General features: G+C 29.0%; 1 protein-coding gene across 1 annotated transcript; it reads right to left on the bottom strand.

Moving 5' to 3' along the window:
- Positions 1-3265: 3265 nt before the first annotated feature.
- Positions 3266-17687, bottom strand: LOC106689447 (neurofilament heavy polypeptide). The gene is made up of 7 exons (XM_014434410.3): positions 17405-17687; positions 16583-16847; positions 13674-13751; positions 11815-11947; positions 11227-11414; positions 9860-9925; positions 3266-9030 (listed from the first exon to the last, which is right to left on the bottom strand). Exons 1-7 carry the CDS (start codon positions 17597-17599, stop codon positions 8969-8971), a joined length of 987 nt encoding a protein of 328 aa, XP_014289896.1. The 5' UTR covers positions 17600-17687; the 3' UTR covers positions 3266-8968.
- Between the last annotated feature and the right edge of the window lie 179 nt (positions 17688-17866).

The raw sequence follows: 17866 nt of genomic DNA, 5'->3' as shown, positions 1-17866 counted from the left end.
CAACGTTTCGCCCCACGTTGCAGGGCTTCGTCAGGGCTAAAAAAGATACAGACACTATAGTTACAGAAAGGAAAAAAAGAAAAACATAAGTGTAAAATAACTGGGGTATAAAATGTAAAAACGTAAGATATTATCAGAAAAATTAAAGGTTATAAATAGTAAATGAAAAGGGTAATAGTAACAGATAGATAAGAGAAGAAATATTAAAGAATGTTGGCTCAATAAAATAGTATAATTATCAACTATTTGAGTTTTTTTTTACCGCACTCGGACCATATTCCATTCAATTACCTATTATTATAGACAATTTTTATAATCGATAGATATGCGAAACATTTTACTACTTACAATTGGAGAAGATGGTCGGGGGGTGCAGTCAGCAAAAAACAACATAAATAAACAAAAAATATTTATTTATGGCAACGTTTCGACCTGATTTTCAGGTCTTCATCAGGGCGATAAGGTAGATGATGTAGAAGTCTGGACAGAAGAATCATTGATGGAAGAAGTCGGAGTTTGATGAGAAGTGACAGGTGGAGTTGAATAAGGTGTAGTGACGTGTATGTAGATGGTTGTTGCCACGTCGTTGGCCCCGTGTTACTGATGTATGGTATTACCATGTAATATGGTGTATCTACACCAGAAGATACAACACATTTGGATCTCATCAACAACTACCATACTCACCACTTCGCAACACAATTCTACAACTCTCCAGTCACTTCTCTTCAGACTTATTCAACTCCACCTGTCACTTCTCATCAAAATCCGACTTCTTCTTCCATCAATGATTCTTCTGTCCAGACTTCTACATCATCTACCTTATCGCCCTGATGAAGACCTGAAAATCAGGTCGAAACGTCGGCATAAATAAATATTTTTTGTTTATTTATGTTGTTTTTTGCTGACCACAGCCCCCCCCCTGACCATCTTCTCCAATCAGTAATCTACGGTCAATTATCTAACACCTCTTTACTAATTACAATTTGGAAACACATTCATTACATATTTTCATGGAGCGTTCTGGACAATTAGGGGTATTACACTGAACACATTTGTAATTTCTTCTCCTCTCCTTTTGGTATGGACAGTACAGTACAGGTTCTTGATGCAGAATATTTGTTATATAAGACGTAAGCATCACTCCAACTCAAAGAAATCAAGTAATAGATAATTGCCAGTGGCCATCTTCTGGTTTTACGATTACCTGTTGGTGAAATTGTAGGTTCGTTCCTTTCCTCATCACACGAGAGCTGTGAGAGGAATGTTCTCACCTTTCTTCTTCATCTTCACTAGAAATATAGGAATCTTCAGAGTCCACTTCAACATCCGATCCTTCTTCAGAATCAGCAGCTAATGCCATGTTTATAATTCTCCTGGTACGAGAAGAAACGTTCATTGGAGCACCACTCATAACTGCATCACATCTTGCATCTTTAGTACCTTACTAGATAGCACTATGGACAAGGTCCCTCCCTGTTTAAATTCTTTTTGAATAGCCAAGTCTTGGATATGTTTCCCTGCACATGTACTACACCTCTATTGTTTTGTTTTTTGACATCCTTGCTAGCCTAATATGTTTAGTGAGACAACCTGATACTCTTAGGTTTTCAAAAATCTCATTTCTTCTTAAAGAATTGTAACGGCACATTGTCGTGAACTCTGGTGACAGTTAAAAGGTATTATGACTAATATAAAACTTTCCTCTCATTGCCCATTTTTGTCCTAGTTTTATTGGCACGTTCACTCAGGAAAAAAGTTTTTTTTTCACAACGATTCTACATGTTTTTTGGGATACTCAAATCCGAATTTCAGGTTATCCATCTTCCGAGTTGGTTATTTAACAACAAAATAGAAAATACAAATGTAATCATTTTCAGTATTTCACTTAAACTCGAAAACTAAACATTTTTCGTAGATAGAATATTTAAAGAACTCAGTCTACAAGTTTCAGGTATCAAACCAGACAGAGAAGTATTATCGCTAAATGAAATCTAATATACGCATTATGTATTACATAGGAAAGTTCTGCTTTATTTTTATACTGAATGTTTATTTTCGGAAAATGATTAGTATTCTAGTTATAATGTAAAAAATCTAAATTAGGTTTATGCCCCTTTTTGGGGATTCAGCTCTTATCGTAGAGTGCTCTTGTAACTTAGTCGTCGATTTCTTTTGTAGCAGAGAAAAGTCTTAGAACATAAATCGTAGAAAATTTAATTAACTTCAATTTTGTAAAAAAAAAAAAAAATGAATTTTTTACAATTTAACCTTTCTCATTTTTTCTTAAACTATTGTCTTTCCAGTTTGTAAATTAACCAAGAAATGAAAGTCAACCCCTCCCTAGGCCGGATCCGAGCTGGCGCAGCGGTTGCTGGTTTATCAAGATGCCTTAACTCCTTCCGTTACTAAAAATAAATATTATTAGTTGTCGACTACCTAGATACCCCTCCACTTTTATTTCACATTTTTGGGTGTCTTTTCTTTTTAAAGCATTTGTATTATTCTAAGCTAATCTCCATTTTTTTCAAATTTGCCAATATCTTCCAACACCTTTACCAAGAAATAATCAGTACCTACACAAGCCTATATGCAGCTTCTCACCTCATCATTGTTATTTTGTTGCCTGCTTTTTATCATCACTTCATCTATTTGGTTTTTGTCTTGCCATCTCCGAAAATATCCACTATAGCTATTTTTAAAAAATCTATCATGCTCTTTTCCCTACTTACCTTAATAACATTCCTTGTGTTTACATTCGAACAGAATTATATTAGCCATTTTTTCTCACACCCTGTTTTCAAAATTATAGCCAAAATCATTTACCGAGAGAAAACAGATGTTAAACTACAGTTTATAGAACTTTTTCTTGAAGAAGGAAATCAGGAAGAATAAAATCCATCAATGATTAAATGTTTACTGATATTTCAGCTCACTTTACGTATAATCAAGATTTGGTAAAACAGGAACTGAAGAGGAATGAGGCAGAACAACTGTTTCTGAGAAACGTCCATTCCAAATTTCTTAAAATTAAAACTAAACTAGCATAGTGCATGATAGTTGACTGGCAATATAAGTTAGTTATGCTAGAAATATTTTTAATTTTGTAATTAATGAGCTATAAACCAACATTCAATAATTCTCAAAACAAAAATTAATCTAAATTTTTAATTAAATTCAATAACATTAAAAACAGACATGAACAAACAAAAATATATGAATATTTTATAAAACTTTCAGGTAATTTGGAAGTAAACAATTGGGATTTATTTCATATCGTATTTATTTATTAAAAATATACCCATTAACCAAAACAAAAAAATGTGGATACAATTATGTTTAGGTTTAGACACACAAAAGGATGGTATACAATGAAAACACAAACATATATGAATAAAAACAATAAATTATTCTTTTCTTCAAACAGAAAACATCAAAACTAAACTGTTGATATGCCAGAATTCTTCAGCTTTCTAATACATAAAAAAGGGTGTAACTGGCAAACAAAAACTTAAAAAATATATATAAATCTTGTTTGTACTTCTAACAAGACCCAAATTTGATTACTAAAATAAATAACACTAAAAAAATGAAGGGCAACAATTGATAATCATACACAAATAAAATTGTAATATTAACGGGTTTAAGGAAATCATTTCCTAGGTGAAAGTAAATAAAACATAAAAAATAAATAACTTTAGTAAATTTTTAAACCCATGAAATATACGCTAACATGGAATTTAAATATAGATTTAGCTAAATATATATAATTTCAATTGTACTTAGTCTTTATATAATATCTATTAAAATACAAAATACAACCTTGTTTTTCACAAACATTCCCTTAATCAACAATCCCTTATAATTAACAAAACAAAACAGAACAGAAAAATAGGACATATATTTGTATTTTTGAAAGAGAAAAATTTTAATCTAATTAGTATATACAAAATCCCTTTAGTGTCATATACATCACAACTACTAGTTTAAAACTTTCCTCTTAGTCCTTATTAACTATATTATATTTAAATTTAACACCGGTAATATTAACAACAGTGCTATAGTTAAGTAAAAAAAAAAAAACCTAATGATTATTCAATTGTTTTTGTCATTCTTTGAGGTTTTGGTTTGGATATGAAATTCAAAACATAACATCACTGATTAAGATGAAAAACCCTGGGCCAATACATTTTTTAAAAATAAAACCGAGAATGCACCTAGCGTCTTAATTAAATTCTAATTGTATGGGTTCCTAAATACATTCATGCCTTAGATCACATATGTATTATTATTATAATACATGGTAATTATATAGGAGGGAAACTCTTCTTCACCTCGATTCAGAAGGGTCTCTTGTGAAAAATAAAAGACACATTAGGTACATATTTAAGTTTAAAACTTTTTTCAATTGCTCAAATAAAATTCCATAAAACTCGAAGATATTTTCTTATTATAAAGAACGGATTGATTAATATACTCAAAATGGAAACTGAGGGCTTATAGAAAAAAAAATCAGTTCAACAAGATCCCATAAAGAGGTATTGGAAAATTTCTCATTTTTGAACCTAAAATATATTTAAAGACCCATTTCCACACAACAGGTAGATATCAGTCCTAAAAATAACATCACAATGGTAAGAAAGTATGAGATTACTAGATAACAAGCTGAGAGTAAACTTGACCTTACTAACAGTTCAAATTGGTAAATAAATGCTAACAACTGATGATTTAATACAACAAACAACTCTCAACAAAGAAAAATAACAAATAGGAAATATACAAGTCTACAAATTATAAACAAGGTTGGTGTTGAGGTTATAGGGTGCAATGGTTTACAGTTAAGATATCTACTAAGTTAGTTGTCCTAAATACGCAGATAGTTGATAGTAATACAATCAATCATTATTGTATCAAGAAAATCCTGATAGCACAACAGCAAATGTCATAGTATGCACAATGTTAGTGGCTGTGACAGTTGTCATTATCGCTGTCACCATGGAACCTGTGCTTAAGAAACTAAAAAAAAAAGAAAAAAAAGATTACTCTCTAGCTATTTGATTCATTTTAGATATTCATTTTTAATGGATTGAGAGGAGTTTCTGTCAAACTAATATTACACAACCAAAATCCACTAATTTTTTGTCAAAATAAAATTTACTGAGCCGAGTAAAAATTCAGATGAGGTTCGTTCGGGATAATAAACCACCACTATGTATACAACTCTGAATATTAAACAAGATTTTCCTGAATTTCTTTAAGAATGCACATTTGGACTAAACCATTGATTCAATAATTATTAATAGGCAACAGGTTCACACTAACATAGGGGAAAAAATAGACAATGGGACAACAGAACTTTTAGAACAAATGTTAAATGATAATTGTTTATTTACGATTAATTAAATTACTCATATTTTTCCAAATAATATTTAATACAAAAGTTTCATTTTGATTAATAAATTAACATAGATTGTTACAGTTTTAACAATGATAACACTAAAAAATTGAATAATTTACCACCAGAAAATGTGTTTAAGTTAAAAATATACCTTAGAATGAATAAATTATGAAAAAGAAAATACAATCATATAAAAATGGATTAGTTGGTCCCAGGAACTTTAATTTTCAATTCTCTCAGCAATGTAATGAAAACACAACCTAAATATTCATTCCAAATAACAATGCTACAACACATACAGAAACATACTGCTCAAGAAAATGGCTATCGAAATAATATACTAATACCTTAACATAAAATGAAGTATAAATAAGCATTTTTATAAATGACAAACAAAGGATAAATTACATAATCATAAGGCAACTGTAAGAGTTTTAAAAATATGAGGAGACAATTTGTAGTTTTTTCTATACAGCAGTCATAAATGTGGCACTTCATGAAAGTAATTAGCCATACACAAAGCTATCTGGTCCGATTAATTTTATAATGTAAATTTAAATATTTATATATTTACAATATTAACATCGATTAGAAGGACAGTGTCTTGGGGAATAAACATGATATTACCTCCCCTCAGAATAGTAAGCATTCACTAGAATCCAGCCCCATTAAAACCGTGTAATTTATGTACATTACATTTTAATCATCTAATCAGAAATTACGATCTGAAACAAGGAGATAACATTCGAATATGTGATGCAATGTGATATACAACAGCTTCATGAGGCATATTTTAAAGCATAAGCGACTTCATACCAACAAATGGTTTTTTTGGCAAGATCTCTGATTTATTTACAATACAACCCAAGTACAAAATTGTATACAGGAAACAACATATATACATCAGTGATGTAATTTATATGATCAGGGATATTACTAAGCAATAGATTGGGGTTGAAAATGATATTTTATTACAAAGTAGTTCCAGAATATTAGCAATATATGTTTTAGAGTAATCCTATGATTATAATATGAACACCAACTTCCATTACTGAAATGATAGTAGTGGGATTATTAATTAATATACAAATAAACAGAGAAATTATTTTATTTTATTTATATTTTTCAAGGGGAAATAAAACCCCTAATACGAATCATAATTTATGACTTATAACTTTGATTACTTCATATATGTAACCTATCATTTCAAATTGATTTAATGATCTATGAACAGCTGATTAAATAACAACAGCTGATGTGGATAACAACAGAAGAAATAAAAAGTAAAATAATTAAACAATGTAATACAAATTAGTCTCCTTTACTTCCATTCAAATATTATGTAAGCATATTTTTTCTTTTAATGTAATGATTAGCGAAAATGAATGTTGAAACTTAATGTCAACCAATCATCAATAAAAAAGTCTTTAGCATGTTAAAGCGAGAGGATGTCAAATCATTATTACATAAAACTGAAAAAAAAAATCAAGTTAAATGATATTAAAGTTTATGAGAAATGGAAAGAGCAAACTTCTCATGAAGATGTATCAAATCATGATTGCAAGCTTAAATAGAAGAACATAAAAGTGCCAATGCATCATAAATTGAAACAAAATGGCTTTCTCGTATCTTTTGTCACATCAATAGACAAAAATAAAAAATCAATCTATTCTTAAAAATGATTACCGATTAGAAATATGTCTATCAGTTAAGATCCTATATGGTCACATGATGATTGATATAAAAATAAAATTTATTAAAAATTTCCAAGATTTAGCAGAAAATGAATATTTCGGAGATTAACGAAAAAATATATCATATACAACTAAAATTTTAATCATTTATAACTAGGATAAAATAAATAACCAGATTTTCAAGATCACAGTTGATATATTTCACAAGAGAAAAATAAAACTCTCATAATAAATTTCAATTACATAATAGCTAGTGATGTAAAAAAAATTAAATTGTAATGGTAAATACATAAATTGGTATAATCATTGTTAGTTTTAAAAAATATTTAACCTGCAACAATATTTTATGAAATTTCAACCCTGATTTTAATCCGATTTCAGTATGAAAAACTATTATTTTTTTCAGTGGGGAATATTAATAGGTACCGACATTTAAGGGTTTATTAGTGTGGTAAAAACAGAAGATACTTAAGATGGAATGGAATTATAATTACCCAAAAAATTATTAGTTAGAAAAAGCAAAATGAGTTTTTAAATAAATATTATTATAAAGAAGGTAGAATCATTTCCATTATTATAACAGTAACATGTTATAAAAGATAAAAATAGGCTCTTAAAAAATTTGATGAAATGATTTTAAAAAATCAAGATATAAATTATGGAAACAATAATAATTTAATAATTCAAAAAGATTTTTGTCAATTGGACAGAAAATGCATTGATTCCCCCCTCTCTCCAAAAAAAAAATTATATTTTTATCTTAAATGAAAACATAAAAAAGTATAATTACAATAGAAGAGGTTGCAATTAAAACTTAACAATGGAAATTGAAGCATAATCGTGTTAATTAATTCTTAACAAAACGTTGATTTCAGGAATTAAATAGTCTGATGCATATCACTAAGATACTATCCTTTCTTTCAAGTATTATAGATATCATCTTTTATAAAATGCAGTCTATATACATATCAAATAAAGGAAGACTTCTTTAAATAAACATTGTTTTTCAAAAAACATTATCTAAATCAACAACAATATAAACATTATGAAAAATAACAAACACATGAATATCAAAATAATATATGATTAAAAAAATAAAATAAGTAAAAGAAAGAGAATTTCTAATATGTGGCCTACATAGATATATCCCAGAAATGCTTATTACCTTAGAAACCATTTCAAAAAAAGAAAAACGCAATAACAAATGTTTCACATATGATGAATTTGAAGATAATCATTCACATAAATATATTAGCATAAATAATACAAATACATATTTATTTAATTATATATTTATAAGTTCAAAAACCTGAGTAAGATTTAATTAATATATTTATACTAAAAATTGAAAAAAAAAAAAAATGAATAAATATAAGAAAACAAGAGAACAAAATCAAATCTTACCCAGGTTTATAAGAATTAAAAAAATATTATCACAATGTCTGATATATTAAAACTAACAACACACACTAGGGAAGCTTCCTTTCCCCATATCATCCTCTGTCTTTTCTATAATAGTCAAAATCAATTAGAGCGCAAACATCTTGTTAATATATATGTTTATATTATTTTTTTTTTTTAACCTTCAAATTATTGCATTAATCTTCAACATTTTGTTTTATTTTAAAAATAATTTTTGGCACATTTTGTTGATGCAGATGACTAAAAAGGGCCAGCTCGGTAAGTAAAATGATAAATATTATTTCATTTACAGCTTATATGTCTGTAAAGCATTGCCTTTTTCACACAATATTTCTCCATAACCATGAAGAATTAGTATAAAGATATCACGCAACCTTATCAACTCACGCCCCAAATCTTATCAACTAGTGTTTACTAGCTCTAATGTACATTTTCCATTATAGTTTGGATTCCCTTATTCTTTTCTTGATTTCTTTTTACCACCCTTCTTTGGAGCACGAGCTTCTTTCCAAGTATCTGAAAGGAAATAAAAATAATACTTCATAAAATATTTTCCAAAAAAATTTTAGAAAACAGAACCAATAAGCAGACATAAGCAGCTATTTAATTTTGATTCTATTAAAAAAAATATTTTCATTTTTACTGCTCATTTGTGTTAAGTTCTGAAACCATTCATCAACAAATCCATATGTTTATTTATTAAACATACTGAATTAATAACTATATAATAACCATTTTTAAAATGGATGAGTAATGAGGCAAAATAACAAACTTTTCAATAAGACTTAACAAATTACAATCATATTCGAAATGAGACAAAACCTAAATGACATCAGTAAAACTAACTAAGGTACACATTATTACAAGCACCACATTATAGCCACTCTTCTAAAATTTGTATATACACTGGCACTGACATGATGGAGAGAACTAGTCTGGTAAGTAAGCCCGCGGGCTATCTTCAAGTTGCCACCGCATATTAACCAAGGTGAGAATGTAAAGATTCATTTCTCAGGACTGCCAATAAAGAAATGTTAACCGCCCATGGTGGTAATCAAATTCTATACATCTGAACTGGGCGCTCTGGGACCAACATCACACTACATACTGCTGTCCCTATTATGAACTACTTCTTTCAACCGATACTTAATATAGCTGACAAATATAAGCAAATTTCACAATCTAAGTTGGAATTTAACACAAAACCTCAACACTAGATTCTGCGATACCATTATTTCCCAAACCAGCTAAACTAAGTCTACATCGGATCAGAATTTAATATGAATTAATTAACTAATGGTTATATCAAAATTACTACTAGAGCTAAAAAAATAAACAAATTTACCTCCAAGTTCATCAAAGACAACAGTAGATTCAATGACCGGTGTTTCAGTTTTTTCAGGTTCTGGTGCTGAAATTAAAAGAACAAAGTGTATTAAAAATATATATATGTTTTTAAATATGATTTTTTGTTTTGCTAGTGTTCCTGAAAAAAAAAAAAAAAAAAATCCACATTTTTAGACCGGTTAAATGTTTTAAAATCTTAATTGCACTAAAAAAGTACAATTTTAAAATAAGTCTTTTGGTTTCAATTGGTACTTATGGGTCATTCTCGCAGAAAGGGGTAGAACTGATGTCCAGGCCATTTAGGGAATCCCATTAATGATTTTAGAACTGGGAAAATTTTTCTTTTGGTGGTTCAAATATTTCTTTTGTAAAGAGAATTAGTTAAATCTGCCAATATTTCATGACTCTGTCCTGTCCAAGTACAATCATCCAGCTTCTAGATTTTGTAGAAGGTATTTCCTACGCAAAAATAGTGTTCCTAGCGTTAAGTTAGAGTACATCTGTATATTGAAAAATGATCTATTTATTACAAAGAGTATTTTATAATGGATAGGTTCAACAGGTAACAATCTGTTCTAAGCAGAGTAGGAGGATCAACATTTCATTCTGTGAGGCCGTCACAAAATACAAGTAAATCCCCCAGACCAACACCACAGCAGACTCGTGGTTAAGGTGAAGTCTCAACTACAAACCGCCTCATCATGACCTATATTTGATGGCAGGGGCAGAATAATCCTTGACTGCCAATGCTAAAATTGAAAGTATGATAAACAACTGAACACAAATTGTAAAAATAATAAATGGCTTTGGTTTTTTCTCAAGTTTTATAAAAAAAATTATGCTACTATATATTTTTAATACATTATGCTTATTAAACATTTTGTGTAAGCTAGCTTCCTTTTCATTGAACTTACTACTAATCTATCAACTTCTAAGGTTATTTAAAAAGAGCTCTTATTCTTGGAAAGAAAATTTTGCTCTGAATTTCTCTGAGGAAAAAGTTGGAAAAAAAAAATGGACTATCCAGGAGAGGCTGATATCATTTGGAGAAATACCAAAAATGCTGCAAACACAACCAATTCATGGAACAAGGAGAGGAGGGGAGAACAAAGCTGAGGTGGTGGGATAGTGTAATGGGACAGGTTAACAATATTCTAGGAGTCAGGAACTGGAAGGCATCGGCACAAAACTGTGACAATTGGAGGAGGCTTTTGGAATAAACCTGTAAATGGGTTATAAAAAAATAAATAAATAATACTTTACATTTTCAGACTAATAGAATATCACAATTTCAGTTATATCATACAACTTGAGGAGTATATTAAGAGAAATATCTCGATTCCATATAATTAGTGAAACCCTTACCAGCAATTGGCTCAATGACAGTTTCTTTTTTCGGCTTACTCTGTGGCGCTGGAGGAAGAACTGGTTTTGGAGCTTCCTCAACTACAGGATCAGAAATATCGTTACCTGAGGATCCTGATTTTTTCTTTCGATTCTTCTTTCTTTGTTCCTTTGGTTCTGTTGGCTCTGTATCAGAATCAACTGTAGGCCTACAAAACAAAGTAAAACCAAATTAAGCGAAATCCTAATGCTAAAGTTTTATAGATGGTTAGAAAATGTGTTCCTTTTAATTCATTTATTGAGTTAACAAAAAGTAATAATAAACTACAACAGCACAAAATATTTTACTAAAGAAAACCTCAGGATAAATACGATATAAAGGTTTTTTAATTATTTTTAGAGAAAATATCAATTCAACTGTTTGAATTACCATTAACTATGAATGTTCAAAATAATTTGTTTAAAGGTAAGTCATAAAAACTTTTGTACACCACAGCAATGATAGAAATAAAGGGAAGTATCACAGTTAAAAAAACTTCAATGATTTAAGAGAATCTCAAGTACTAATATCAAGAGGAAATTAAAATCAGTAAGAACTAGTGAACTTACTCAGGTTTTGGAGTAACAATATCTTCAACAGTTTCTGCGATTACTTTTATAGGTTCTTCAATCGTTGGTGTGACAATCTCATCATCTACCTCTTTAATCTCTTCCTTCTTTTTCTTTATTTCTTTTTTTTTATCTAAAAAAAAAAAAAGAACCAAAGGAATATTAATTAAATCTATAGGAACTCTAATGTTCATAAATAGTTTTATGTTCTTATAAAAATTCATATTTTAGGATTTTTCAAGGTGGGAACAACGAATCCAAATTTTGTTCTGCCCAAGAATATAGAAGATAATGAAGGAGTAATGCAAGAAGGAAAGATTGGAGCGCCTTGACTTTTTCTGTTCGAATCAAAGTTCGTGATTTTAACTTTTTTCACCTTAATTATTCATAAAATTCCCTAATACTTTGCTATTGATCCCTTGTTTATTATTGCCAACAATAAAAACAGATTATTTTTTCAAATAAACAAAATTAAATGTACTTTACAGGAAGAAGTCTTGAAAATTTTGTATTTAAGGCCTGTCAAACTATTCAAGAAGATAAAACCTATCTAGTATAAAATATCATTTAACTTTTCATAAATTCACTGATTTTAATCAAAATATTTAGAGATTTTTTAGGAAAAAATCGATTCTACACTTTGTTCCAGTCACTCTGTTTAAGCGAAAAAGTTAGAGTCCTGCTCCAGGCATAAGCCACCTTTAACATGTAATTTCAGTTTCCTAAAACTTTTCGTTATAAGTTAGGCAGAACACACACGCACTTATACTTCAACTACTTTCTCAAATTTTCATTCTTGATAGACAATCATTTTCAGACAACCTGATTCATGTTGAAGTTCTCAGACAAGTTTTAAAAAAATATAAAAAAAAAACAAAATGCCTTTCTCTTCTACATGTAACTACAGATATACTTCTCTAAATAGTTTCCTTTCCTATATAATGATCATTTAAAATAGTACTGTGACAGCCAAATGGATCTCACACAGGAAATTTTTAAGACTCAAAGTTTTTTTGGCCAATATTAGAAAAGTAAAAACTAAAATCAACATTGCACATATTCATTTAAGAGCATACATTTTAAACTGTATCATGAATGATTATTGCATACAATGTTAAATAACATTTTTTCTGTCTAGATTCTAGAAAGACAACTTGGTTTTCTGAAAGAAATAAGTGCCATTGATTTCAAGCTCTTCTTCTGTATAATATCAAGAGGATCTAGATAAGACGAAAATGGGGGAATGGAGAAATATATATCTAATACCTATTATAAAAAAATTGTAGTTTCTTAATGACTGACATACAAACAAAACCGTGGACAAAAGAATGGTTACCAGAACTTAGCTGAGATAGATATAACACTTTGTAATGGCCCAATGCCTTCCAGACCTAACCTTCATGAGCAATACATTATCATTATATGGAGAAATATTTTTTTTGGTCATCATGTGCAAATATTTCTTTAAATGTTGGCTTCAAAGCCATTTTTAATTAAAACTGTTAATAAATTTTTGGTAATAAAACTATTATTCAAAACAAATGTTGATGTATAACACTTATTAATATTATGAAGATAGATAAAACTGTACTGAACATTTTAGCTTAAATTACATTATGTTTCTGATATAGTCCTGATTACTAAGTAAGAATTGAAAAGTAAAACAATTAATTTTCGTCAATGTAACGTCAAGTTTTAGAAGCAGCAGTAAATATAAAATTAATTTATTAATTGAAATAGACAAGTTTTCATGGAGAGTAATACTTTTGGCCAAGGCTATAAAATGAAATAAGCCAACAATTTTTCAAGACTTAGGTAAAAATTAATAATAATAAAAAAAAAAAAAAAATAACACCAACCTGATTTTGAAGGAGAAGTTTCATCAGCTGTGGTCTTTTTCTTTTTATCCTTCCTGGATGGTGCTTGTTCCCATTCCCCTAGAGAAAATATAAAAGTACAAATTAAAAAAAACAAAAACACCTGATATGAATAAACATTAAAATTATTATATTATTTCAAAATTTTTCGAGACCAGGTAATATTTATCAATTAATTAATTTAATATCCAAAATAGTCTCAACACTATATATTTATTTATATATAATAAATAAATATATAGTGTTGAGACTATTTTGGATATTAAATTAATTAATTGATTAAAATTATTAACAATAACTAATCAATATAAAAAGTGTATTGCGATGAAACAATGACTCAATCAATTGACAATGATCTCAATCAATTGCAGAAATAACTTGTAATACAGAATACTATATCTAAAATGTTGAGACTGTCTCAGATGTTTGACAAGAGTAACTAGTAAAGACATATAAGCGAACTTTCTTACAAAACCATAAAGAGATTTGATTTAAAGTTTATGGAATTAAATGCCAATTTTGAAATATTTTCAACTGGTAATGATTAAAAGGCATACAAATTGATGTGTTTTGAAAGATACAATCATACTAGCTTAAGAAAAAAACTACGGAATATAAAAAGATATGAAGGATCTCACTGCAAAACTCATATTCTCCACTTCGGGCTAATTTTATAATAAACAAGAAAAATTTCTAATTTCAATAAAACAAGGTTTTGAAAATTGTATTTCCCCCACCGCCCCGAAAACATAATATAGTCAGTCAGACATTACATTCTCAAAAAAAAAAATTACAAAACTTAAATAATTGTTTTATCGACATTAGAGGTTTTTCATGTTTACTATAAAATTAATGAAGTAGGGAGTATTAATTTTGCAATCAGGCCTTTTATATAATTCCTCGCAGAATATCTTAAAATATATCAATACAATCTTTAGTTTTCATTTGATTTTTAAACTAAATTAAATTTTTTTGAAAATTTCCATAGGAACCCAGGAGGAGTTTATTTCTTTCTTATAATCATGTTAAAACTTCTTGGAGCTCTTTATAATATCTGTTCCCACAAGCAAGATTATAGCTGAAATATATAGTCTGATATTTAGGAATAATCCATTATGACATCATCTTCATAGCGCAAAACTATTGCTCAGCTACATTTATTTTCTCAGATAAATAATTTACCTTATAAGAGCTTCAATTTCCATTGAGAACATAAAACATTAGACAGTTATTAATTATCAATATTAAAAAATTAAATTTTACAAAATTGATTGTTTAAACATGCTCATTCCCAAATTATTTTTGTCAGACTTTAAATGAGATGGTTAGGGCTGCTGTCAAGAAGAACAAAAATAGTTTATAACTATCCCTTGATTGACATCATTTCGACCCAATATATGTCTTCATCTGGGTTCTTGTGACTACATCAAACCAAATCTTACTATGCAACCTATGCACAACATTCCCAGAGTCCGCAGAATATAAAGGTGAGAGGCCCTTGGCAAGAAATACGTTGATGTAGAAGAAATGTCTTACAATAACAATCTTAAATCTGAAACTTTATCATAAAGAGAAACTGAGTACATCAATATGACGGATACCGGGCTGCAAGATGAGTAAATTTTTTCTATTACAATATTCTATTTTATTGTACCAATATGTTTTGAATTAATAATTAAAGAGTTTTCAGCATTTCGATATATTAGTTGGTTCCTAAAATTTAGTGTTATTTTGAGCATAAGTGTAATATGAAGGTACCACTAACATTTTAAACTGTCTCTCCGACTAACTTTAATGCTAATATTAATTTTTTTAAATTAAAAAAAGAGGTCTAGAAAAACAGAATATGAAAACTTTTCTTTTAATTTGTCACAATTTAGAAGTACAGAGCTGCTTCCTTATTGCTACAGGCCCTATAATTGGCATTATGAAACTTTCCAAAAAGGTTTAACTAGCTCGATATCTATAAGTCAACATTTTACATGATTCCCAAACCACAAGAGATATGTACTTCAATTACATAAGTTTTAAACAGATCTAATCTGTATTCTCAGACACTACATGCAGAGAGTTATGAATTTAAGAAACTGGTTTGTTTCTGAAGTGTTATAACAATGAAAAGTCAATAAATTGGAGATCAGAGGAGCTAGAGGAATGAGATCAGGAAATTAATTATTATAAAAATACTTTTCATTTATATATTTAATTTACTACATCCCAACTTTTAATAATTAAAATAATGGTGTGATAAAAAAAATAAAAATATATTTGTCACATTTTTTAAATGCATGTTAGTAATGAAATTCTGGAGCTATCAACACTACCATATTATGAAGATCACAAACCTGATCAGACATTACAAATTGAATTGAAAATTCATTCGATTTTTTTTTCTAAATTAAACAAGCAACTCTATCTTAGAGTGGGGGTACTATTTTATATCTCGAAACCCAGATGAGTACTAAATAATGACTTATTGTAAGAAATACCAAGGACGATCTTGGCTTTAAACCTACTACTTTGAAGCAAACGCGGATTACTTTGAATAATTAAAGCATTTCTCCATAAACCATTTTCAGAACTATAAAACATAAGAGTCTAGAACTGGTAACAGACAAGTGCTCACCTCGTGAGGGGTATTCACAATAATAAAAGAATGCATTACATGATTCATTGTTAAATAAAGTAAATAAATGTTTGATATCATCTATATGTTCTGAACTGTAACATAATCAAAGAGGATGTATATCTCATGTTAATTAGATAATTTGGATTCATCCAACATGATTTATAACCAAGTTCAGCTGCATACAAGATAGCACACTATGCGGTGGGTACCTCCATACTGAATTTGCTAAAAGGGCTATAACATTAAACAAATAATTACTTACCATCATCAAAATCTTTAGGCTTTTCATCAGCTTGTTTATTCTTTTTGTTCTTTACTTCAACATTTTCTTTCCCTTTTCCCTTTTTTTTGGAATCAGATGGTGTGGGTGGAGCAGGTTTGGTATCTCTATTTTCTTTCAAAGCTACCTTCTTCTCAGGTTTTGACTTTTCTTTCACAGGTGACTTTTCAACATCTTTTTTCAGAGGTGCTTTAACATCTTTCTTAGTTTCTCCGAGAGAAGCAATATGACCATTTGATTGAGTTTTCTATAAAAAAAAAAAAAAGCCAGATAAATTAGGTTGAAATTGGTTATAATTACAAAATAATTCATCCAGAACATAAATAATAAAAGTAAAGGGTCTAATGTAAAGGGTGTGTTAGGTATATAAAAGCATCTATAACTCAATTTATTAATGAATATAAAATTTAATCAACAAATATTAGTTTTTCTTTTAAGTATTGTTAATAAGATTTATACTAAATATAACAAGAAATAACATTAATAGAATTTAGTGTTGATTGGCATATGTTAGACTGATGTGGCACTCTAATTAATTAACTTTATAATTAATTGTAAAAGAGTATCACATAAATCTAGAGTTAGAACTACTTAAATAAATTATAGAATAATAGTAACATCCAAAAAGTAAATGGGAAAAGTACATAACATATGTGTCACCACTTCAAGGGGCTAAAATTATTTGAAAAGTTGCCAGTTCACTCAAACCTATTCTAGAATATGGAATTGGTTAAACTCCAAAATAATTAAATGAAACAAGTAAGTATTTGACAATAGGGGATTAAGTTGATTGAAATTTAATACCTTTTCTTTTGGTTTCTTTTTTTTCCCATTTGCTTTTCTATCTTCGTGTGGATTTGTCAATTTATCAAAAGGTGGTTCAACTGCAGATTTAAAACCGAATACATAAACCAGAAGGGCAAATAGTAAGACTCCTCCAACGACGAGGCCGTGAAAAGCATACTGGGCCCCGATTAATTCGGACAGTTGCAGGTCCATGGCTCTATAACGTTGTACTGATCACATTTACCCTGCCAACCAGTCACAACTATCACACACACAAGCTGAGAAAAATCTGCTGACGCTGATCCCTCTTACGTCAGATAGTACGTGTTTATATGGTCACTTGATAACAGTCGTTGCAATTTAGGCTACAACTTGGAGAGTACTTACTTCTAAACTAACTATTAAACTTTCAACTTTGTCTTTAAAGAAAAGTTGTTGACTTTTTATATTTTTTAAAAATCATTGATTTAAAGAATTTGG

This window comes from Halyomorpha halys, unplaced genomic scaffold (assembly GCF_000696795.3).
Source record: "Halyomorpha halys isolate HHAL.00 unplaced genomic scaffold, Hhal_1.1 Scaffold1363.1, whole genome shotgun sequence".
NCBI lineage: Eukaryota > Metazoa > Arthropoda > Insecta > Hemiptera > Pentatomidae > Halyomorpha > Halyomorpha halys.
The sequence above is the reverse complement of the archived record's forward strand: the minus strand, read 5'-3'. Positions and strand labels throughout refer to the sequence as shown.